The sequence below is a fragment of the Talpa europaea genome, assembly GCF_964194135.1.
Source record: "Talpa europaea genome assembly, chromosome: 13".
Lineage (NCBI taxonomy): Eukaryota > Metazoa > Chordata > Mammalia > Eulipotyphla > Talpidae > Talpa > Talpa europaea.
The window spans coordinates 90,508,844-90,534,713 of NC_140080.1; the positions used below are offsets into that span (position 1 = coordinate 90,508,844).

Consider the following 25,870-nt stretch of genomic DNA (forward strand, 5'->3'; position numbering starts at 1 on the left):
TAGTTTGCTAAGCAAAGGGGCATATGAATAAAATTTCAGGGGAAAGGTTTAACAACTTAAAATAACTATTTTCAATTATACATTAGCATAAAAATAAATGCTGGTTAAAAATCAATTTTTATTCATTAAATCAAGAATGCATTGCTAGAATTTAGGATTACTATTACTCGATTTCTATAAAGTAATATATCTATCTGCATTTCTTTTAAATATCCTGTAATTATGACTATTCACTAATTTCCATAGTGAACCCACCACGTCTTTCAAAATAGTGACACGGTACAATAACAAGTAGATGATATTTTGCAAAACTGACTTAACACTGAAAACTGCAGTAATTGAAATTATTAGACAGTGCTGTTTTGAGCATAGCCTAATTAAATTTCTTTACAAAGGTAAATACACTTTTTGATGTTGAAAAATATATTTCTTAATACATTCATTAATAAGATCATATTCATCAGTATTCTGTATTTACGTGTAAATTTTTACTTTTTCTTAAATATGCTTATGATAATAGGTTTTGATATCTTTTATAATTATTAAACTGATTATTTAAAATACTTTATTATCACCAATAGTGATACTTTAGGAAATAAACAAAGACAAAGATAACCGGTGGTACCATGAAAATGGTAGGAAAAAGAAAAATAAAGAATTGAGATTGTCATATACAATTCTTAAAAAGCATATAATTTCTTCCTCAAGATTTACACACTTTTCATTTTGAGAGGTTAAACTCATAGGGACTTTCAATACATTATTTAAAACTTGCTACTTGAAATTGAAAAGCAGTTTGTTCCTACCCTGTGCTTAGCAGTAGATAGGTGGCCATCGAGGAGAGAAATATGCTGAACAATCGCTCAAAGAGAACCATGGGACTCAGCAGCGGCAAGATGAAGGAAGAGGCTGCAATAAAACAAACCAGGGCAGTGTCAGCACTAGGGCCACAACTGAGGACTTTAGAGGCACTGAATAATCTACCGTTGTTTATAGCATTTCTTGTCTGCGTAACTTTAAAACAAGACACTATCTTGGTCATTTTTGTAAGAAATTTGAAACTTCACCATCTAAATGAAAATTACAATTCACTGGCTTAACAACAATTTGCTCAGATTTTCTTAATTTATTGTCAGCCTAACTCACTGTTCTATTAACTCCAAATGTTATTTTCTAATGCAAATAAAAAATATGATAAAAATACTACTGAATAGTCAGCAACTCTTCTCTTAATTAGGCATTTACATCCCAGAAATTGATCTATTGTAACCCTCTCTTCCTCCAAGTTTTCCCACTACAAACTGCACTGAAAGTTATAGTATGCTACTTAGAAAATCAGAGACAAAAGGGCTTCACCATACATGTGAGTTGTAACAGGAGTAATCTTTTTTCTTTTTTAAATAATTTATTTATTTATATATATTTTACATCATTGTTCATTTTTTTACAATGGCTGCTTTCTTTTCTCAGATGTAGTCCCCATAAAATTCCCACCACCAATTCACCCATACACCATCACCGTAGTCCCTTGTGCTCTTAGGACTAATCTTAATAAATAAAGTAACCTTCCCCCACTGAATAAGAAAGCAACTACTTTAATGGAGAAGGGCAGACGAAATGAGGGGTGGGGAGAGGAGGCAGTACACATACCCCCTCCCCAGGGTCTGCTTTGGAAAGGAAATGTGCAAATATTTAGGAAGAAATTTTGATGAGAAGATTATCTGTTGGTCTTAGTGTGTCTCCCCAGAGAGCTGATTAGTTGCAAGGGAGGGGGGAAAAAACATTAAATATATGGTATAAATATACAGTGAAAAGTCTAGGCAACCCCTTGATAGGGTGATGGAAATTAACATCACCAATAAGGGACAGATAGAGATCATGTGCCTCGCAATGTGACCCTAAGGAGGATACAACATCACTTATGCAGTAGTCTGGCCAATAATGCCTGGCCTCAATTTAATTACAAGGAAACATCAGACAATACAAATTGAGTAACAGTCCATTGGGGGGAGGGTTGGTTGGAGCTGACTATATTTTTTGAAAATGTCAATGTCATGAAAAACAAAGAAAGGAAAAATACCATAAAGGACATTACTAAGTCAATTGAAAAATTAACATGAGAATGGTAGAAGAGATAAAAATATTGATTCTGGTATTTAAGTATTTTTATACACATATATACTAATAACAGATAAAGGAAAAGCACTCGAAGTTTTCTGTAATTCTGGTAAGTGTACATTTTTAAATTTTTATCTTTTTAGAAGGTTTAGATATATAAAAATAAGGTATAATGATGTATGTACAAATTCTGGTTTTTTTTTTTTTTGTTTGTTTGTTTCTCTTCTTCATTGTAGTTTATCCTTCAATAGGAAAGAAAACTAAGGAGTTGAGCCAGGCTCCACAGAGGCTTGTAGTGAGCAAGAGAGGGGCTGCAATGTTAAGGACATGGAATTCTATCTATTATCTGCCATACATTGTCCATCTGCTGGGTGTGCTGTATGTGACTGCATAATTGTGAAGGTGTGCAGACTAAGAGAAAGACTCCCTTTAATGTTAGAGCTCCATTCATCATTTTTGGCTTGTCTGTGGGTTTGAAAGCTAATATGTTACCATGAGAGATGCTCACATATAGTGTCGCCTCACTAGAATATTAGTGCCCCACCCAACAGTGTCCCTGCAGAATAGGGGCTCCAAGTGACCAGGGATTTGGTCTATTACTCTCAGGTACCAGAACTGCCAGAACATCATACAAACCAAAAGCAAATCTTTAAAATAAAGGAGCATTAATTAATATTGTACATGCAGAATGAACATAAATAGTAACTCTGCTAATGGAGATAGTTTAAAAGTAAAGACTTGCAAAATGCCCATGATGAAACGAAACTTACATAGGCAAGGTAAAATCACAAATATAAACATAGGCATGCTTGTCCAAGTATAACCTCAACTTAAACACTGAGCAAGGTGTTCAGAAAATTAAACAATCAAAATTTTAGGAGATACATGTCTACTTCCTGTTGCAGCTTTAAGCCTTTGCTTGGATCTTAGGAGTAAGAAAGAAAAGAAAAAAAAAAAAAAAAACACCCCTATCTCTTATTCCTCTTAAGGTGAAATTCCAACCAAACACCTTTTTCTTTTTAATGATGAACAACAACAAAAAATCATTAAAAAAAATAAAGATTAAATTGGAAGTCACACCATTCCCAGGAATTACAGTGTCTTATTTATTTATTTATTTATTTATTTATTTATTTATTTATTAAGATTTATTTATTTATACAAGAACCGGGGTACAGGCCAGATGTGTGGGAGGGTGAGAGGATTCACCAGAGACAGAGTAGGGAACAGAACAGGCTGAGTGACGAAATACACTGCTGAGGGGAGCAGGGGGCGAGACAGGAGAGGTCCACTCACCATGTGGGTTGCTCCACGGCCAGCGGGGATCAAACTGGCACTCAAGAGGCTGCAGACAGCTTCACAGTGCTGCGCTCAAGTGCCTGCACAACCCACATAGTGTGTTTTATAAAGGAAAAATCTAGACTTGAAGATTGTTACTGGCTTCCAGTTGGGAGGCAAAACCCTGGCCCTTAAATCATGTATCTGCTCCAACATCCTTCAGAGTACTATAGAGAGACATGTTTAGAAACACTCGCCTGGCTTTTTAAAACATATAATGTGTTAGGGGGTAACTTATCAATGTTATTTTCAGCAAGAGAAATACAGGTAAAATTTAACTGTTTCCTAGTCTTTGTGTAAGAATTTATGCATTGACATGAATTTCAGCATTAAGAATCTCTTCACAGGCTCTCTTTGGAATTACTTTGATTTTTATCACTGTGCACAGTCTTATTGATAAATAATTCTATTAAGTAATTCTTATTAACATGTGAATGCTCAGCAAAGTTCTAATTTTCTTTGCAGATTCCAGCAGAGGATAGAAATAATAGCTGGTTATTATTTCCCTGCAATAACATTATGTCTTTCTATAATAATAACATAGATGTAAATGGAATATTTTAAGATATAACTTGATGTAAAGTTATCCCATTTGTTTGCTTGACATCTTACCTAATATTGTCCAGCTAATGATCTGATTCAGAAGAGGTAGTCCTTGTTTCTTGAGTAGACTGTTATTGGTGCTGAGCACAACGCACATGGAAAGCACTGTGCTCAGCATCTGAAAACAAACACAGAGCATGTGAATAAAAGAAAAGCGGTGAGGTACTAATTTACATATTAGAAAGAATACTTAGGAAAGTGCTTGATCAACTGGAATTTGGCCAAAACACTACTGAAATTCAATCAGCTAACCTTCTGAGGCCAAGGCTGAGTTAAAACACTTGCACTCAGCACAGATCTTCCCTAAGCAAACATGAAATGAGGCACTTTACACTTTCAAGAGTAAGCTGGCAATCATTGACACAATCTATACTTCGAAATATTCATTATTAATCTTGAAGGTTTCTTAAATCATGGAAATGCAGAGGGTGATGAAATGTACAGTTTAGTGTATATGGTTTAGTGTCTTTCATTTCCATCCTTGCCCACAGTCATATCCATTTATTCATTCAGCATGTATTTGTGATCTGAGTATTTGGCTGGCGCTGAAATACAAGGAGTATAATATTCTTCAGGGAATATAGAGAAACTGGCATAGAGCTGGGAAACTACAGCCTGTAGATGGTTGATCTGTTCTGAAAATTCTGTTTTATTGGAACAAAGTCATTGCCATTCATTTACATGTGGATTATAGCTTCCTCTGTACTATAATAGTTAAGCTGAACATTTTCAACAGACTCCATGTGACCCACAAGACTAAAAAACTTAGAGTCTAGCTCTTTAGTAAAAATGTTTGCTGACCCCTGAACTAGTGGAATAACTGCCATTTTAAGAAATGAGCTAAGCTATGGCTGTGAACTCTCTTAGAAAACAGATTAGTAATCTCCTAGCGATAAAATTAGTAATCTCCTAGTGATAGAATTCACCTATATCTTTATATTTTATATAAAAATATATTTATCTTATATTGTCAGTGAATTAAAAGGGAAAAAAATGCTACCAATAAAGCTATGACATAATCCTAGATTCCTGTACATTGTACGACATTCTCATTTCAGAGATGTTAAAATGTGAAAAGACATCAATGAAAAATATACCCCGCAGCAGAGGAAATTGATGCAAATTAATAGTGTAAAGAGGGATTTCAAAGCAGATTTACCTTACACTCAGGAGGACATTTAGCAAAGTTCTTAAGAATTTTAACAGGATATTCCTGGCTCTTAGAGGTTGAGATTCAGAAATATTCACTACATTCAAAGTGCTTGGTACAACAGGTAAATTCTGTCATAGCTATTCATATTGAGTGAAGAGCCAGTCATGTACCATGAAAAGTAAAAAATAGATAGGATCTTTGACAAAATATCTCTTCTTTTACATGTTCTCTAGGAATGAATTAACATCTGTTAAGTGTTGCATATTTTTATTTCAGAGTGTTCTTGGAAATGCTTTCTTATTTCAGTTCTGTTCCGAGGAGAGTTTTGGAGAAGACTTGTATAAACTGTGGGTTTTTTTTTTTTTTTTTTTTGGTCACTGTTCTAGATGTATTTTTATTTTTTTAAAATGGTTTAAAAGAAAAAATGTGGTTTCTACTCTTGTCTGTGAAAAAGCTATATTTTCATAGATGACATTACTCAATTTTGAATTCTCACAAGCTATTAGGTATTATCTCTGTAGATTAAAAACAAGCATACTGAATTTACATTACTGAAAATCACACATCTAACATGCAGTGTGACTGGGTAACGACACAATTTTGAGACATCAAGTTCACAGTATTTTCACCACACCAGAGCCACCAACTAGCATCAAGTTTATTTTCTCCTAAGATGTTGTATAAAATCTTAAAGTGGTTTTTCTTCAGATAAACATGCACAGGCTGCTTTTACTTCAAAGTTACCTTTTCCTAAGCCAAATGAGGACAACACAGAATCTCAGTCCAGAGGAGGCCTCTTTCAGGTAAATTTTTGAGTCAATATAGACCACATCTCTGTAGCCTCTGCTCTGTAGGCATCACTGAGCTGCCTCCTATTGACCTTTTTGCTATTTCATACCTTTTAGAAAAGAATGTATTTCCATGTAGTATCTTAAGCAGAAGATACTATGGCATCTTAAGAACAACATGATTAAATATAAATGTATAAGATACATTTTTGTATATTGTCAGTGTAACATAGTATAGAAAATGTATAACTGACCTGTAATAGATGCAACAACAGTTCTCCATTTACAAAGCTCTTTTTTCTTTTTACCAGTGATGCTACAACAAACAGGGACAGCAGAAGAACCAGCAAGCCTGCACCCATTCTGTTTTAAAACACAATTCACAATTTCAAAATTTCTTAAGATATTTACTAAACACATATAATATCAAAATAGTAGCCATTTTACTCAGTAGAAAGTCTTCCATTCATGTGGTTTAACCAAGATGAAATAGCAAAGTGGATACACAGGTATAATAGGAAAAAAATTCTTAAAATAAAGATAGTGTAGGGGTGGGGTTGTCATTTCTCACAATTTTTAACTATCTTCACCTTATTTCTACAGCTTGATTTTTAAAATACTCATGGATACTATCATAATTCTTAGCATGACTTGAATAAATTTACAAAAAATATGAAAAATAGCTAAGCAAACATAGCATCTGTAGCTACAACATACATGTTTGACTAAGAGCATTTACTCATACAAAAGGAATCTGCATTTATAATCCACACTTATTCCTAGCAGGGCAAACTGCTCCTTTCTATCACTGACCTTGGTGCTTTCCTCAACTGTTCCTAGCTCAGGAAGTGTAGGATAGCAGTCACCAAGGCAGCAGGAGGTAAGACCTTTGTACAATATAGAAACAACAAATTGTACTTTTTTCAAGAATACTAGGAATAACATGGTTCCTGAATTCAAAGAAACTGATATCAAACAAATGGTGCAGTAATCATTCTATATTCCTGACGGAAGGACAAAAAAAAAAAGAACTCACAGAACAATGGGAAGCAAGAAATAATGAGGATATTTTAATTCATCTTCTCACATATACTGTAGTTTATGACAACTGCAAAATGTTTTTCCTTAGTAACTATTAAAGGATAGCTTACAATATGGTCTTAGAAATCAACAAAATTATTTTGGGCTCTGCTATTAAATTGACTTACTAGAATAATTCCTGACCTATTCCATACTGTAATTCTCACAGAAGTGACATAAAATGTGTTATTTTATAAAAAGCACGTACTTCAAAATTAATACTTCACTTAAAAAATATTACTTAGCCTTTCTTCAATTAAAAGATATACCCTCATCTATTAAAGATTAGATGATAAAGAAGTTGGTTATACAGCAGTCAAAGGAAAGTAACAAAGATACTACATGGTTAGGAAAAAAGAGAGGGGCTGTTAAAATGAAATAATGGTCATGTAGTTAGTATGTGCACATTCACAGCTTACTTAGTAATAATTTAAAAGTAAAGTTAAAAGCAAAGGGAACCAATTATTTTCCAGATTTATCGGGGACATACTAAGGAGAAATATGACAGCAGCATGGCAAATTCAGGTAAGTTATACAGAATTTTCTAATGGTTGAAGTGATTCAGCATGGGAAAGCTGTCCAAGTACACAGTGCTTCTTCCCATGGAGATTATTCCATTTGGAAAATAACAGCAGAGAACTGCATTTTTCTAAGATATTTAATGTGTGAACAAGGATAGAGATTGTATCAATGACTTTTCAACCTTTTTGTTTTGGCAACAGAACGTTTTTTCATATGAAACCTTTTATGATTTCTCTAATATACAAAATATAGGCTTTTTTTTTTTTTTTGCATTTTAAGTTATCATTAATTGGCAAAATTTCATTTTTTCTCAAAGTCCAGAAATATCTCCAGGGAGCTTTAATGCCTTTCAGAGTCAAGTCCAAATCATGACTACTGGTTTGAAGCTGACTTTCTAACTTCCAGTCTGTTCATGTGATTCTAAACTCAGAACCAAGATTAGATTCATATTTCATAGTGATGATTGAGAAAAATAACTGCATTGCAAATAAGTTGAAATGCTGTTCATACACTAGAAAGATATCTGGCTTTCGTCCCACGACAGGCATCAACGGGAACATTGCCAGGAGCACAGAGAAGAAGGCCCAACTCAGTGAGGTGCTCTAAAAGAAAGAAAACAATTATCTTTAGATAAATAGCATACAGAAAACTGCCTTCAGTATTTCACAGACTACATGGCTGTGAAACTAAAAGGAAATACAAGACATCTGTTTACTTTAAAGAGTAAGATAGCCACTTTTTTGCCAAGGATGTTACTCAGTAGCTACTACATCAGGTATGAGTTATCTCATTTAATTCTCCCAATAACCTCAAGAGGTAGGTTATATTCTTCACAATATTTCAGATGAGGAAACTGATTCATGGTGGTAAATGAAATAGCCAGGATATAAACCTGGGCCTGATATTTCAAAGCAAGAATTTTATTCAATTAATGTTATACCATACCTCAATCACATCTATTACAAAATTGGCCTGTAATCATCATCAAATAATTGAACCCCGCAGGGAAATAAGCTAAAATATTTTATGATTAGATTAAGATAAAAATGATCAATAACCTCATTAGTTGGGGAATTTTATAACTTCTCATAGGATAGAAAGACAGTATCTCTATATTCCTGGTACTTCCATCAAAAAGTATCAAAAATGGAAATATGAAGAGTATTCTTTGGAGAAGCACATTGTAACACCCAGCCTAGGAGTAATTATATTTAAAAATAATGTACCATGAATATAAACTTCTTTAGGGGAAAAAAGAGAGATAGGAGGTGACTCCTCAGGTCAGCTCAGGAGGGTGGTGACTACTGTGACCACAGTTTAGAGGGGGCCCCTGTGTCCCTGCCCTGCTCTGGGCAGTTCCTTGGCTGCTCCATCATTTAGAGATTGAAATTAGTTTCCTCCAGGGAACTAGGGAGTACTTCAGAGGAGGACTCAGCACCTCTGCTCCTTCTGTGTCTAGGGCATTTCAAACACCACTAATTCATTGTCATATGAAAGTCCACGTGAATCACTGAAACCTTAAAGCAGCTTCACAATCCTCCAGTCAAAAAGGAACAGACTCTTTATGTAAGGACATATTCTAGCCTTTTCTTTCAATACGAACAATTCGGGCCTCCCTGCTGGCGCAAGGGGTTAAGCATAGCACTGTGAAGCTAGCCGCAGCCTTTGCAGCACCAGTTCAATCCCTGGCATCCCCAGTGGGCCAGGGAGCTACCCACATGGTGCAGCAGACTTCTCCTGCCTTGCCCGCTGCTCCCCTCAGCAGTGTATTTCAGTCAGTCAGTTTGTTCTGCTCCCCATTTTGTCTTTGATGAATCTTCTCACCCCCTGCACCTCAAGCCTATAACCCAGTTCTTGTATGCATAAATAATAAATCTTTTAAAATAATGAACAATTCCCCAAGTTAAGCACATATGAAAACAAAGTAGCTACTAATCTGTCAAAATGAGTGCTTATACCTTTGCTCGAGTCCACAGCTCAGTGAAAAACGGCCAACCCGCAAATGCAGTAAGTCCAACTGTGAGCATATAGCGGTAGAAAAAACTGAGAACCTAGCAATGCATTTCAAAGAAGAAATGAAGAACAAGATCATTTAAGGAATTACATATACATAAAAAAGATCTGAAAATGTAATTTGGTAAATGACTTACTAATACTTCAATTCCCAGAGTAAAGAGTAGCAGGTACCCAGCAAAATGACTCAGTGGACAGGTGAATAGTGATGTGACAAGGTCTTGAATAACGTGAAATCTGTTTAACAGAAGTATTTATTAAAAGATTGCATTGAATTTAAAAATTAAGACATATGAAGTAAAAAATAAAAATTTTGCACAAGCTAGAAATTAGGGAATTTTCAATTCATAGATAATTCAAGAACTAAGATAATCTCTTTAATAGATTTGTTTCAATAACTGTAAGTAACAAATATTTTGTTGAAATCTAGAAATATCTTAGGAAAAAATGTAATTTCTGAATTCATTTGATAATGAACACAAGTTTGCTTGCTTTTTTATAAACATTAATGACATTAAGTGAGTCTTCTTTGAGCTTATTTAAAGAGGGGTACATGGAATTAAGTACAGGTACAGTAACAAATAAAATAACATTAACCCAAATGAATAAAACTGAAAGAAAATTAATTTACCCAGGTTACTTTTATATTGAAATCTCAATTGCCTTAATGAAATAAAGGTGGGTTTTCCTTATTTAAGAAGAGAAAAATTTAATTGCGCTTTTTCACTGAGCTAAATAACCTTTCCAAACCCAATTTAAAGTGTCACTAATTGTAATTAAATGTGAATTCACAACCATTAAAAATGTATTACATACGTGGGTTACTTTTTTCATTTCATCACCAAAAAAAAAAAAAAACCTTTAGCATTTTCAGTAGGTAATTATAGAAGGTTAATATCATTAAATTTATGATCTTTTTCTGATTGAAAACAATGGTTACATAATATATAAAACTGTTAAAGTGCCATGCAGGACAGAAAAGCTAACACCAGTCAAAAGCAGAAATGTTTCTTTTGTTTTCAACCATGAAGGACACATAGAAATAAGAGATAAATTTGTAAAGTCATTTAGAATTTTTTTTGAAGAATGAATTATGTTTTATTTACTATATAGTCTATCAAAAGATAGAGTACAAAATATTTGGGTAATGCCAATTTTTCTTAAAATTTAAATATGTGTCTTTGTCATAAATAGAACTTTTAGTTACTAAGAAGATGTTTGTAGGGTAAGTGAAAAAGTATCAGGCTTTTCTGCCCTCCCGCCATTAGGATTGATGATGAATCTTTGCTATCCTGAATGCATGCCTGATGGTGGGCACCTGGAATAGGGTGTGGGCATATGTAGATGGGATTCACTTGGTCTAAGACAGGGCTTATAAGGGCGGCGTCACGGGGATGCCAGCAGAAGCAGAGAAGCAGAAGCAGGAACACGAGAGAAAAAGAGAAAACGCGCGAGAACGCCAGAGAGCCCAGAAAGAGTGAAGGCCTCCCAGCCCTCCCAACCCCCCAGCACCTCTGCCTGCTGTGTACCTGGTAAATCCCAATAAACGCCTGCAAAAACCACTGAGGGCTCCAGGACTCTCTTCTTACCCCATCTGCTCGGATCATAGAGATCCTGCTCTGTCCCTTCCTGCCCCTACAATGTTCTATAGTAGAATTTTCTGCAAGGATAAAAACCTTTCATCCTAAGAATTTTAAAAGCAGAGTAAATAACCAGAGGAAAAAAATCTGATTTAAATATGTTTGTTTAAGAACCTTATTCCTTTAAAATGGAGAAGTAACAGTATGATAGTCAGTGTCTTTTTTAATACTTCATTTTCTAAAGGATGGAAGAGATGGTCAAAGCTGGAGTTAGCAAAACTTAGAATGCATAAATACCCATGTCAAGGTACACCTGCTAGCCCAGTGTGAAAAGACCCCTTAATCCAGGCTTTCATTTCCTAACCTGCTTTTCGGGTCCGGTTTTCTCAGAGGATGCTTGGTAGCCCAAAACTAAGTTTCAATTCTACATTACTGGTGCAAATAGAGACATCAACAAGATCTATGAGAGGACCCTTGCTGCCAATGAACATGAATCAGCACAATGGAGGGTTTTTCAAATGTCTGAACTCTGCCTCTGGTGTTTTCCACTCTGACGACAATCTAGCTTAGGTTCAACTTAGGAGGACGCACTTAAAGGTAGAGCCAAACAGGTGGAAATAATATATATAATCCCGGTACATATACACTACTACAGTAGATTTTAATTGCAGTTACATTTATCCTGATTCACATAACAGGTAGGAAAGAGCAACAAAAAATGCAAGGGATGAAAATATGCTGACTTGGGCCTCCCCGGTGGCGCAGCGGTTGAGCGCTGGGTTGCGAAGCTGCCCGCGGCCTCTGCGGCGCCGGTTCGATCCCCGGCTGCTCCCCGGCCACCGGAGGAGGGTCCCACATGGCGCGCAGACCTCTCCTGCCGCCCGCTGCTCCCCTCAGCAGTGTACTTTGGTCCTTCTGCCTGCTCTGCTCCCCGCTCTGGCTCTGGTGAATTCTCTCACCCTCCCGCGCTTCTGACTGTACCCAGTGCATGTATAAACAAACAAAAAAAAAAAAAACAAACCAGCAAACAAATAAAGCATGCCTCTATTAAAAAAAAAAAAAAAAAAAGAAAATATGCTGACTTCTTTGTGATATAAGAAGATACACTGGAATCTGAGATGAGACAAGGTGAGAAGGTTAAGTGACTCCTGGCATAACATAATCAGGATTATCTTTCTTTACTCCAGATTGTTCTTAGAAAAGATGTACAAAGAAAAGAACAAGGCCAATGCTACCTCAGAAAAGATATACAAAGAAAAGAACAAGGCCAGTGCTACCTCAGGGCAGTAAAGATGAAGATAAAAAAGGTAAAACAGAAAGGATGTTTATATGCAATATTTATACTGTTACAAACGAGGAGGGTTTAGAGATTTCACGGTATGGTAAGTCTCTGATTACTTATGCTATAGAAATCTGCATTTTAAATACAAGGTTAACTGTCAATGAAGTGAAAAACAAGACAGCAAGATGCTTACTTACTCTCTTAGCACCGCATACCATATCGGCACTGGCAACAAACAATATATGTAGTAAGTCCAGGGGCAGGATTGAATCAGTAAGAAAAATACTACTGAAATGCCAATTGCTATAAAAATACATGACAGGAGATGGCTTGGTTTCTGAAAAATCAAAATAAAAATATATTGAAATACTTTCAAATCCATGCTAATTAACTTTTCAAAAAGACATAAAATGAAGAAAATGTATTCCTTTTTTGAGGATTCTACAACTAGATGATTAATCGAAGAACTGCTTTTGAGAGAAGCTGTCACTGGAGAAGCATGTTACTGACGAAAAAGCTGGATAGCCTTGAATTTTTACAATTAGACAATTCTCAATTTAAAAGCAACTATTTTCCTATAGTTTGTCTGCAAGTAACTTGTTCAAAAGCCTGAACGTATTTCTCCTTAGCAACAATTTATACATGTTGATTGAGTTCTCTGATTAGTTCACAAAAGTCTACCGAATCCACAATCAACTGTGGAACCTGATCTTTATCTGGAACAATGCTTCCAGCTATGCAAACTCCAAAGTGACACACAGCCCACACCTGGCTCCACAGCATCCAGTCACAGGAGATTCACTTAGTCACAGCTACTCATCCCACCCACCTTCCAAACAAGGAAGTCTTCCACTTGAGCCACCAGTGATAGCAGAGCAGACCAGCGCTGGGCAGAAGTAACACTGCAAAAGTCAGTGACCGAGGGCCTCCCTGGTGGCACAAGGGGTTAAGCACCACACTATGAAGCAATCCACAGGGGTTAAGCACCGCACTATGAAGCAATCCGCGGCCTCTGCAGCACGAGTTCGATTGGCCGGCCAGGGGGCAACCCACATGGCCCACCAAACCTCTCCTGTCTTGCCCACTGCTCCCCTTAGCAGTGTACTTTGGTCAGTCTGCCTGTTCTGTTCCCTATTCTGTCTCTGGTGAATCCTCTCACCCCCTGCATCTCTAGCCTGTACCCCAGCACTTGTATGCATAAATAAATAAATCTTAAAAAAAAAAAAAGTCAGTGACCGAAATTCCAGTGATTAGGCCACGCGCAAGAAGTTGTGACTAAGAACAGCACAGGGAAGACATCAATAAGGGAGGGCTAATGTGGCGCTCCACTGCCGCCCTTCTGCTTTCTCTTTTCCCCTTGCTCTGTTAGCCAAAGCTAAGTAAGGTGAGAATTAAGAATGATTTGGTGTAGTAGGGGAATTTAGGGAAGAAAAGCAAGAGATGTTCTTCCTTTTGATAACTCCCTTCTGGCATAAAATATCAGAATAGAAGCATGGGAAACTAAGGCACAGGTGCCAAAAGGGATGTTAAGTGAAACACAGCACTGTGGTTAAAAGCTGGGAGCTACATAGACCAGAATTCAAATCCTGGCTTTGTCACTTGCTCAATGTGAGAGCATCAGCAAAACAAACCTTCTTTGAGACTTCATTTCATCTCAACTATAAAATGGAAAGAGTGATTCCACGTGTATTTATTATGTAAAGAGCTTAACAAAACGTAATATTACTGCTGCTTAATACTAATGGCTGCTATTACTATCTGTATCCTTATTTTCTCCCCCTCTATTCTTTGTCTCCATCCTAGCAGTTTCTACAGAAATGTATCAGTAGCCTGAGAATGAAGAGGTGGAGACAGGGATGGAGTAATGGAGGTTCCATAGCAAAGAGGTGGGAGTAGAAGAGGCAAATCTCAAAGAGATGTGGACAGGTAGAGCCTCAAGCTCAAGGTGGCGGGCGCAGGTATTCATGAGGCAGCTGAGGACTGGTTTCACATCATTTTGAGAATAGTAAAATAATAAAGTTAAGTTTCAAAGAGTACCTAAAAAAACACTCCAAGGATTTTTCTAGACCCAAAACAATATGGTATAATTACATGATCCTTTACACATACAGTAACAGACCTTACAAATGACATCGAGTTGTAGAAAACGAAATCATAGAGCAAAGGATTTGATACAGCTGATGTAAAAATTGCAAGTGTTAAATAATAAGAGTGGGGGGGTGTTTTCTACTTCATCATGAATTGACTCCCTGGCATTTCCCCCACCCCCAACACCCCATGATAATAAACCATCCTGTGTGTCTGGTGATTACCCCTCCATCCAACATTTATTAAGCCATATGTTATGCTCTGTACTAGGGGCTGGCCTTTAAGGACTTTACACAACCATACAGTGAAGAGAGAATCAAGAGATTTGGTTTAAGGGGTTCATATGTTGGTACTTAACTAGGTAATAAGAGAATAAGAGGAAGCATGTAGCAAAATAAAAATACTTAGTATTAAGCAAAAGACACCAGAATTAGCAAGAGCAAAGAAGATGAGTATATAGAAGTTAAATGCAGAGTTCAGTGAGGAGACACTATGGCAATTACCTTTAAAGAAAACAGAATATTCAGTGAAGATTTCCCTTAGTGGCGACAGTGGCAAATTGGAAAAAAAAAAAAAAAAAAAACCCTCTAACATGAGGGATTCTGTCAGATAGAAGTGACAAACTTTGAAGTTAGACTTAGATTTAATTCCAAAGATGACATTCCATTTGCTTGTCAATTTGACTAAACCATTTAGCTAGTTTAAAGCTGTTGTCTCACCTGTCAATGGAGGATACCTGTTGCCAGCTCACCTCACCTCTGGCTCCCCCAGAGGCCCTCTCTATCTAGCCATGCTGATGATTTGCACTTCTTTCAAGAAGCCATGCGCCCCACTCCTCATTCAGCACCTGCTGCTCTCTGCACTGCCTTTCCCTCCCCCCCAACCCCACACTCTCGGCTACCCTATTCACGTTTTAAGATTTCACTTTGGCCATAACCTCCTCTGTGAACCCTCCCAACCCCCAACTGCAAACATTGTGTTCTAATAAATGCACAGTTGTAGTCAACTGTCAGACCTCCTGACAGCTCACCATGCCTCCCTTCAGTTACTGCTATGGACTGCCAGCATTTTCTTTGTCCTTAAGAACTGTTTAAATTGTGTCACTTCACTGGACTATAAACTCTTGATTAAGGGGAATCAATGTCTTGATAAACAGAACCAAAGGGCATACTTTTAATTACTTCAATCAACTGTAACGGTCAGTCTTATGTGTCAACTAGGTTACAGTCCCCAGTTATTCAATCAAATGCTAATCTAGATGCTCCAAAAGTATTTTGTAGATGTAATCAAAGTCCACAATCGGTAGGCTTTACGTAGGAGAGAGGATCCTAATAATGTGACTGGGCCTGATTCAAGCAGTCAAAAGACTTTAAAGAACAGTTCTTAGGAGTCTAAGAACACCTGCCTGCAAGTTCCAATGTGTCCTTGATGACCTAACCTATGGATTTAGAATCTGCCTAATTGGCCCCCACAATCATATAAGCCAACTCTTACATTAAATCTCTTAATATCCTATTGGTTTTGTTCCTCTGGTTTAAGTCTAGCCAACTCATCACCATAATAAAGTGAAACTCTCAGCAGTTGATGCCTTTGATTACTTTGATTTAATCTACAGTCAATATTATCTCTCATTCGATCCTTGAACAAACCTCCCAAATTGAACTATTTATTTTGAAGGCAGCATGGTGTAGAAAGAGCATGAATTTAAGTTTTAGAAAATGTTAGTTCTGTCATTTAATTCTGGTGGGTCCTTGAAGAAAACATATATCTCTCTGAGTTCAAATTCTCCATCCATTTGATGAAAATCATAACCAAATTTAAGGTAGTGGTAAGTTGAACTGAACAATGCATGTAAAATTCCCAGGAGAGTCTTGGAATAGTGGTGCTCAATAAATATTACTTATCCCGGTATTATAATACATTTTCCAATTCCATTGCTGTTTATATTATTCATTTTACTTTAATTCTCATCCTCTTCCTATATAGTCTATTAAGTTTCCACCAAGACTTATCTTTTCCTGTTATATCACTTTAACTCAAGTGAACTCTCCTTGATTTGAAACATGAATCTTTGTATCACAAACATATTAACATATATTTATGTTGTTACACTCTAAAGCTGTCTTTTGTAGTGTAATATAGTGGCTTATATTTGACAAAGTGGTTATGTTATGCTTCAGTTTTCTCTTTTGTAAAGAGAAATTACAATATCTACTTCCAGTACTATTATGAGATTAAAACAGCAAAATAAATTCCAAGAACACAGCAGAATGCCTAGATATATCCATTGCTGAACACAGTTGTATTTGTCTTTTTTCTTAACATCTAAGAAGTTATTCCTATTCAAGTCAATTTCATATACATTCAATTAATGAAAATTATCGGGGAAATTATTTATGATGCATTAAAGAACTATAAAATAGGAATAAACATAGCTGTTCTTCCTTCCATTACAGAAAAATCAAATGTAAAACTGGAGAAAGTTACCACTGGGAAAGGTCTGCAAACTGTTATTCTTAATAATACACCATCTGATACATTGCTTTTTTAGAGGACCTGGACATGATAATAATCAGTTGAGAGAAAGAAGCAAAGGAAATGGAAGTAGCATATTCTCCCTGGTACATGATAGCTAGCAGTATATTTTTAAAAGAGCAAAGTGTTGTAATGTAGGAGAAACAGATATATATTGTTTTGTTCTCCCAGTTATATGAAATATTATTAAAGCTAGCTTTGTGAGGGTTTTTTCTGCATTGAAAGTATACTAAATTAGATACCAATTCTTAAAATGAGAATAGAAAGTTCTGGAAAGTGTATTTAAAAATTTCAGAAAGTTAAAAAAAGGAAGAATAGTGCTAGAAACACATATACATTATTTTAAAAGAAATAGTTTGAATAATTGATTTTTAGCACTTTCCAATCCCTCAATTTTCACTGTCAGATAAAGTTTAACATATTGACATATTGTTTTGAAGTAGTTTTCAAGCCACCTGTATTAGAAAGATATAGAATACTTACAACATGCTCAATGATTATTAAAAAAAAAAGAAAACCAACACAGTCAATGCCATAGGAGAATTTAAATTATACAACTATGTTTATAGCCCTTTTAAATTATAGGACTAGTTATTTTATACCTTCCTCTGAATCCTCATTATATTTTTTGAACATACCTTAATTTCTTTACTAACACGTCTGGTGAGGTTGGAATGAAATTTGATGATCAGCAGAGACACATATGACGTCCACCCCACAAAACCAAGAACAACATTGATGCCCAAAAAGAATCTGTCATAAGTATGATAATAGGATAATCCTTTTAGTGCAAGATGAATCAGCTCCTTGCAAAGCGAGACCTAGGGGGAAAGAAAAATGTAACTTGCCACATAGAAAGAATAAGTAAACCTAAGTTTCAGAGAAAGCAAGTGTATTAAAATTAGAATAACTGTAGATGATGGACCAAGAATAGATTTTATTTGTTACAAGATTTTCTTGAAAGTACAAAAATTCCTGAATACAATAAATTTTACAACTTGATAAGAACATTTTAAATGCAAACTATCAAAAAAAAAGCAAACTATCCATGATATGTGTAGTGTTTTAAAATAATTCATTTTGTGGAAATAATCTTCATAGGATACAAGAAAGAAAGACATGAAGACGCTCTAAAATAGGTACCAAATATGAAGATGCCCATATATCATATCAGATCACCCAAATAAATTAAAAATATTAAAATAGCTTAATACTCTAGAGGGTAAAAAATAGCTTATCATCTTAAAACCATAACAAAAATTAGCATTAGAAATGCATGGTATGAGTTAGACATTTTAGAAACTGAAAATAGAATTCTTTTCTATTTTAAAATTATATGACCATTTAACATTGACAAAATGAATGAGAGAAATAGTGGGAAGGAGTTTGGAAGAGTCAAAGTTTCGATATGAATCATTAGACTTCTGACTGTGTGTTGATAATTTCAAATGTACAAATATGCCATACTCTAAAATATTAAGCAGAAAGGTGACAGAAACTTGGAATAGACTCATTATAAAAATGGCAATTGTTAATTTCCAATGCTAACCTAAGAGGTTTACCTATAATATTAGCTGAAATAAGAGAAGTATGTCCATATCTAAAGCAGCAACTAAGCTTCTTGAAGATTAACGAAAGCTTCCTGAGGTGTCCATTTTGCCCCCCATTATTACATCACATCCTTCCCTATACCTGAAATGATGATCAGGTATTTATATATACAAGTTTGCATACTTACTGCTTCATCATACTTTTTCTGCTTAATATAAGATCTTGCATTTCTTAAAATGTTGAGTTGTTTAGACTCAGACAGCAACCTACAAAAGAAAGAGGTTAAATTTTAATTGTTTTCTCATTTCAATTATATATATATATCAATCTCATATCAATTATATATATATATACAAAACAAAACAACAAAAGAAAGAAGCCCGTAGCTAATTGTATTATTGCTGATTATCTGAACTTTTCCAAGAAACAGCTTGTAGTTGTTTCGTTTTCTCCACTCAAAGTTTTTAATGCCAGTCGATACTCATGAGAGTCATACAATCCACTTTCACGAAATGCAATACTCTACAAAGAAATTATAATTAAAACAATGTAATTAACAGAATAGCAAATACATGGTTGAATCCTACTGCTGAGTTCCCCACACTCATGGCAGATAGGGCAGATCCATGATGGTGCTCTGTACCTTGAGCCAGAGAAGGCCTGAGAATTCTCCTTATCAAAGAGCTCTAGGCAGAGCCTAACCAACACTCAAAGTTAGTGAACAATTTGAACTTGTTTGCCATTTGTATAGTAAACCATATATCTTTTTGGTTTCCAGTCTTCCATTTCTCCTTCTAGTATTTCCTGGCCTTGTTTTGCCACAGTAGAAATCTTTAACACACAACAACACACTTCTAATACCGCATAAGCCATATACATGTATGTGTGTGTATGTGTGTGTGTGTGTATATATATATATATATATCTCACTCTTTTTTTACTTATTTCTAGCAGCCTCTAAAGAGATGACTGAGGCTTTTAGGAAGTAAATCTTTTAATTGTTATTAATATGGATGTGGTCGTTGAGTTCTTTAACAGTCTAGATAAATTCTGTCTAGAAAATGCACATAATCTATATTTCAGAAAACTTATGAACCCCAAAAGCTCATCCATGATCCCTTTAGTGTTTACAGAACCCCTGATTAAGAATCTGTGAGTACTCCAAGACCTCCCAGATCTTTCAACTCAGAGGAATTCAATCATTATTTCAGACTGCAGGAAAATTCCCATCCCTGGATTCACCGAGATTTGGGCGGAAAAGGCATTAGGGAAGCAAGAACTCAAGAAAGAAAAACAAGTTACTTCAAAATGTTGCTATGACCCAGTTACCTGTCTTTCAAACACCTGATATTATATAAAGATTTCCTGAAAGTCTAGAAATGAAAGCACTGAGCCAAAGCCACAGGAATTCTTTGAAGGCTATATCTAAGCTGAATTTTTCACACCCTCCTAGTTGAAATCCCTCTCCTTTCTCTGGTGCAGCACTAAACGCCCTAAAATACTCACCATGCCTTCTAAATTACTTGAAGCTTGTATATTTCATCAATTCTAGACCTCCTAGACTAGTGATAATCATCTCTTCTTCTACCTTATTGCCCATTATCCCAAATGCATATTTAGGACATATGAGTATAAAATTGAAACAGGAATGATGCAGTGATAAAAGGACATGTCTCTCTTCCTGTCCCACCAGACCCTCTAGATTTAACAACCTTGCTTTCTTACAATCCAAGGAAAGAAGAAACGTCCCTAAGAAGATAGCATCGAAGTTGCTGACTACCAAGTGATAGCAAAGCAAGCTGGCACCAATCTGAATCTCCCCCCAAATCTCCAGATGCCTGCATCACAAGGATAGCCATGCTAACTCTTACCTACTTCCCCCCTTCTACTCCCTTGTAATTCTGGATGAATACCCTACCCTCTGCCAAAGAGTGGGTTGATCATCTTTCAGACGTGGGTCTGCTGCCCTCCTCAACTTGTGGACAAATTAAACTACTTTCCTTCTCCTCAAATTGTTTACTTTTACTGGCTGGGGAAACCAAGATGGGCATTCACTAATCAGACTAGTTAGGGTTCCACTCCAGCCCCAACATTTACTAATTCTATTATTTGGAGGAAGTTTCTGCTCCAGTTTCCTCATGTGTAAATTGAGATAACAATAGTTCCAACCAGATAGGGCTGTTTTAAGAATTATTTTTATTTTTTATTATTTTTTTTTATTTATGTAAGAGTTGGGGTACAGGCCAGAGGCACAGGAGGGTGAGAGGATTCACCAGAGACAGAGTGGGGAATAGAACAGGTGGATCCACTGAAATAAACTGCTGAGGGGGAGCAGCGGGCGTGACAGGAGAGGTCTGTCGCGCTATGTGGGTCTCTCCCTGGCCAGTCGGGAATCAAATCCATTGCAGAGGCTACGGGCAGCTTCACAGCATTGTGCTCAACCCGCTGCACCACCGGGGAGGCCCTGTCTTAAAAGGGCTAGTATATGTGAATTCCTAGAACAGTGCCTGACATACTCTACGCATGTAATAAATGTGAGCAGGTCTTGTGAGGACGGTAGGTAATGAAGCAAGACCTCAAGGCTTGCTGTAGTCGCTTCAACAGTCTTCCAGCTGGCTTTCTGCCTCCTGTTTTCCCTCCTTCCACACCTTGTAATGCTAATGCCAAGTGAGCACATGATTTTTTCCTGAACTGCTCCTCCCTTCGCCTTCTCAGAAAATGGCATCTCCATTTAGCCAAATCAAGTGTCCCGAACTCAACTTACCTTTGTGCTAAACCATGGAGTCTTATTTAGGATAGGAAGGCTTTATAAAATCTGGTTGGTATTTTACAATATCGCAATGAAAAATACAAAAAATAAGTAGAAAATTACACAGAAAAATATATTAATAACTATAAAAATCCTCATTAAATTTTCTGACTCTTGGTTCAGAAGACTTATTTTTAATGAAAAGTCAAAAAAAATTTCATAACATCTATAGTTGTTCCTGAATTTTAAAATATCACATGTAAAAAGAACTACACATAAAAAAATCACTATACAGTGTAACACATTAGAACAAAAAGTGTAAAATTTCAAATTTCAAACTTGAGGGAGGGGGAAATCTGAATTTTTTTCTCCCCTTCTATTGAACACTTGCAAAGGCTAAGAAAAACTGAAGACTTCCAGAAAAGCTGAGGTTTGGCTGTGATAAAAGAGTATAAACAAAGAAATGGCTGGAGGCCAGCCAGGAGGAGGGCCAAAGACACTCCTAAGTGATCAGATCACAAAGCCAGAAATATAATTAAAACCACCGGGCTACAGGGGGTACTTTACATTTAAACAAGGAACTTTAGAACAGATGGGGTCCATAAGAGATCACCAGGAGGGAAAAGTACTCAACTCAGGAATCCTTGCCTAGTCCTTAGAGAACACAGCTTAAACTCAGGGTATAACTGGAGCCTCACATGGGACAGCTGAGATTTGAAAAATAAGAGAGAGAGAAAAGAAAGAGTAAAAGAGTTCATGTAGGTCAATATAAGGAAAAGAGCCTCTTTTGTTTTTGTATTACCAAAGTGGGTTTTGAATCATTAATATAAAACAATGTATTCTATATGCTCCATGATTTCTAGAAGCTATATTTCATTATCTTGCCTGGATCTACTATCCCCTGTGCCATAATTCATGCTTTAATAGATTTTAACATGAAAAAGCATAAAGCAAAAGAACTATTACATTTCTTTTATGTGGATTTAAAAGAGAGGTTTGCAGATCTGTCCCACTCAGTGCAAAGTAACTGCCAAAGGACAATTCAGAAACAACTTGATGGGCTTTTCTCTTAGCTTCCCCCCATACTTGCTCCCCACTGCCTCATCCCCTAGCTTCCTTGCAGGCAGCCTCTGGAGCCTGCTCACACTAACTCCCCAGAGGCAATGGTGCACAGGTCTTGTCATTTCCTAGGTAGCTTGAAATTGATAAACACTACTAATCAACACCCCCCACACACCGAATCCGAGTCCTCTTACCAGCATATCACTGCAATACTTTCCTACTTTATGTCCCACATTTTTTTTTTTAAGATTTATTTTTATTTATTTATGCACACAAGAACTGGGGTATAGGCCAGAGGTTGGGGGAGGGGGGTGGCGCACAGGGTGTGGGTGAGAGGATTCACCAGAGGCAGAGTAGGGAGCAGAGCAGGCAGATCTACTGAAATACACTGCGGAGGGGAGAAGCAGGAGAGGTCTGCTGTGCCATGTGGGTAGCTCCTTGGCTGGAGATGGAACTCATGCTGCAGTGGCTGGTGATAGCTTCATAGTGCTGAGACTTTGGCTCCTGTGCCACCAGGGATGTCCCAGTGTCCCACATTCTTACCTACACATTCATTCTGTATGATCCACTCTAGTCCACAGCAATTAATGCCAACTTAATGAGAACAGCTTTGTGAGTTTTTACTACCTCAGAAGGGTGCTAAGCTTAAGACTTAAGTTTCCATCTTACATTTCTCTCTGAGGCAGCAACAAGAAATACAAATACCTTCTTCCCAGCACTGTTTTCGCTGGAGTTGTCTTGTCAACCTTCTCTAGTTCCTATAAACTTATATCTCTCATTATTGGGCTCTTTGTGTGTTCTGATGAAAACATATTGTGATTCATTAACACAAGTATCACAATGCACTATTCCTTATCATACTATCATAATTTTATAATATTTAATATAGTATTACATATAATACTATTGTATTGTGTTAGTCTTTATTCCCACCAGCATAGGCATTATGTCTGTCTCATCTCCAACACCCAATACAGTGCCTGGCACACACACATTAACTTACACTGGGTAAGTTAATGAAGAATTATAGGGAATTTCTCTGCAGTGGCGAAATGATGACAAAAGTGAACTATTACCTTCTGTTGAAGGCTGTAATGTGTCCCCCACAAAAAAATCTGTTAAAGTCCTTAACCTCTGGTATCTATGATTGAGACCTTATTTTAAAATAGGGTCTTTGCATATATAACCAAGTTAAGATGAGTTACATATCTCAGATATATCAGGTGGGCCCTAAATCCAATAACTGCTATTATAAAAGGACAAGATTTGCAGAAAGACACAGAGGACAGAAGACTAAGTAATCAGAGACTGGAATGATATAGCTACAGTCAAGGGTCACAAGGATTTGTAACAGGGGGGTCTTCAGGAAAAGGGGAGGTTCCAGATACCCTGCCTCACCCAAGGGAGGGTGGACCTGAGCAGGGCGAAGAAGAGGCTGGAGAGGAGCCTGGAGAAGGAAGGAAGCAGGACAGAAGGATGGACGGCCAGAAGGAGACCAGGAGGAGGCACATGGAGCAGACAGACATGTGAAGAACCTGTGCTTGCTTCTTGGTCCTGGATTGGTTGAAACAGACGTGGGTGAGAGACCCTGTGGGGAGGTTAACAATGGCAGCGTTTACCTTCATTTTGCTCCTTCTGTCTCAGACATGCTGGGCCCCGTGTGCCCCTGTCCTATCAGTTCCCACCAGGAGATGCCTTAGATTTAAGGCAGGCTTTCAGGCCTCAGTGGTCCTGCTGTGAGCAACCCTGTTTGGCTGGACATTTGCCCACGAGGGGATGGGTAACTTCAGGTGCTTGATTTAGAATCTATATTCTTTGTCTTTTGTTTGTTGCACACTAATTGTATTAAAGTTCCTTTCCATTAATCGTCTTGTGCACTAGAGTATGTTTGTCTTGATGAAGCAGATGGCAGAACCTATTTAGAGGAGGCAGGTTTAGGGGTTCAGGGGTGCCCCCTCCCTGAATTGACTGACTTCAGGTAACCAACAGAAGCTATGGAAAAGCTAGGAAAAGGCAAGGAAGTCTTTGGAGGGTGATTACCTTGATGACACCTCAATTTTGGACTTTTAGCCTCTTGAATATGAAGGAATAAATTTCTGTTGTGTTAAAACATGCAGGATACAGTAATTTGTTAAGGTGGCCCTAGGGAACTAATACAACTTCCTAGTACCTGCCCAAATGCAGGCTGCTCAACAGCAAAATGATGTTATAGTTTCTACATTGTTAGTTTCACCCTTAATCTCTGTATGATTACAGATATGAATAGAGTACTATTTGAATAACAATATGCTTGAACACATTTCTACATTGTAATTTGTATGGAAAATTTTCATTGACTAAATCTTTTATATTGAAAACATTAAATTTTAAAAGAATCTGCTAGCACATGTTAAGCTTAAGTAAAAAGAGAAGTATTACTGTGCACATTCCTTTGCTGTGATTGCTATTATCCCTTCTTTTGAAAATAATTTTCTGAAGAAAGTAAATCATGTTTTAGAATTACCAATAATTTTATGGGCCTCCCCTGGTGGCGCAGTGGTTGAGCCCTGGGCTGCGAAGCTGCCCACAGTCTCACCAGCAAGGGTCCCACATGGAGCGCAGACCTCTCCTGCCACCCGCTGCTCCGCTCAGCACTGTATTTCCTCTGTCTGTCTGTTCTGTTCCCCGCTCTGGCTCTGGTGAATTCTCTCACCCTCCCACACTTCTGACTGTACCCAGTGCTTGTATAAATAAATAAATAAATCTTTTTAAAAAATGCTAAAAAAAAAAAAAAAAGAATTTTATCATCAAATATTCAGGGTAAATTAGTGTTTTGGAGGACAAAATCTCCTTAAAATGCAGCTCTGAAATACTGTATTCAGATTTTCATTTTAAGACTATTTCACTTGCATTTACACATATTTTAGAGAAAGTTAGTGATATCTAGGCCATTCACTTTATAATATATACTTAGATTAAAGGGGAAAATGTTTCAAGATAAATACAAGGAAAGCAGGATAAAAAAATTACTTCTAGAATAATTTGCATTCCTTTAGACTTATCAATGGTGTAGAATTTTATCGTTCATGTCATAACTGAGTAAACAAATATTTTCCTGCATATATATGTGATGTTATTTTTTTAAAAGAAGAATTTCAGTTCTAAAGCAGCAAATTATATTTCTTGTAATTAGTATATCAGATAGGTGAAGTAGCAGAAAGATTCACATTAAAATATGTGTTTAAATTTGATGTAAGGGAGGAATTTTAATATATACCAGACTAAACTAATCAATACACTAAAATGAACCAAAATATGTCATTTTAGTATAAAATAGATTAAAATATTTTATAAAATTTAAGTTTAACCTGACTTCAAATAGTGATTTTAAAATAACAGATGTTTTAGTTTTTTGTTGGGTTTTTTTTT

The 25,870-nt window shown here is 36.5% G+C and overlaps 1 protein-coding gene across 1 annotated transcript in view; it reads right to left on the reverse strand.

The window, feature by feature from the left end:
- Window positions 1-25,870, reverse strand: part of PIGN (phosphatidylinositol glycan anchor biosynthesis class N) — a gene marked incomplete at its 5' end in the record, with an annotated part of 81,297 nt that overhangs the window by 34,138 nt on the left and 21,289 nt on the right. Inside the window, 9 exons of the mRNA XM_084252327.1 lie at window positions 807-909; window positions 4,069-4,177; window positions 6,255-6,363; window positions 8,113-8,204; window positions 9,561-9,653; window positions 9,753-9,852; window positions 12,675-12,814; window positions 17,739-17,921; window positions 18,839-18,917. Of these exons, the coding sequence (XP_084108453.1) occupies window positions 807-909; window positions 4,069-4,177; window positions 6,255-6,363; window positions 8,113-8,204; window positions 9,561-9,653; window positions 9,753-9,852; window positions 12,675-12,814; window positions 17,739-17,921; window positions 18,839-18,917 (1,008 nt within the window). The remainder of the gene's footprint in view (window positions 1-806; window positions 910-4,068; window positions 4,178-6,254; window positions 6,364-8,112; window positions 8,205-9,560; window positions 9,654-9,752; window positions 9,853-12,674; window positions 12,815-17,738; window positions 17,922-18,838; window positions 18,918-25,870) is intronic.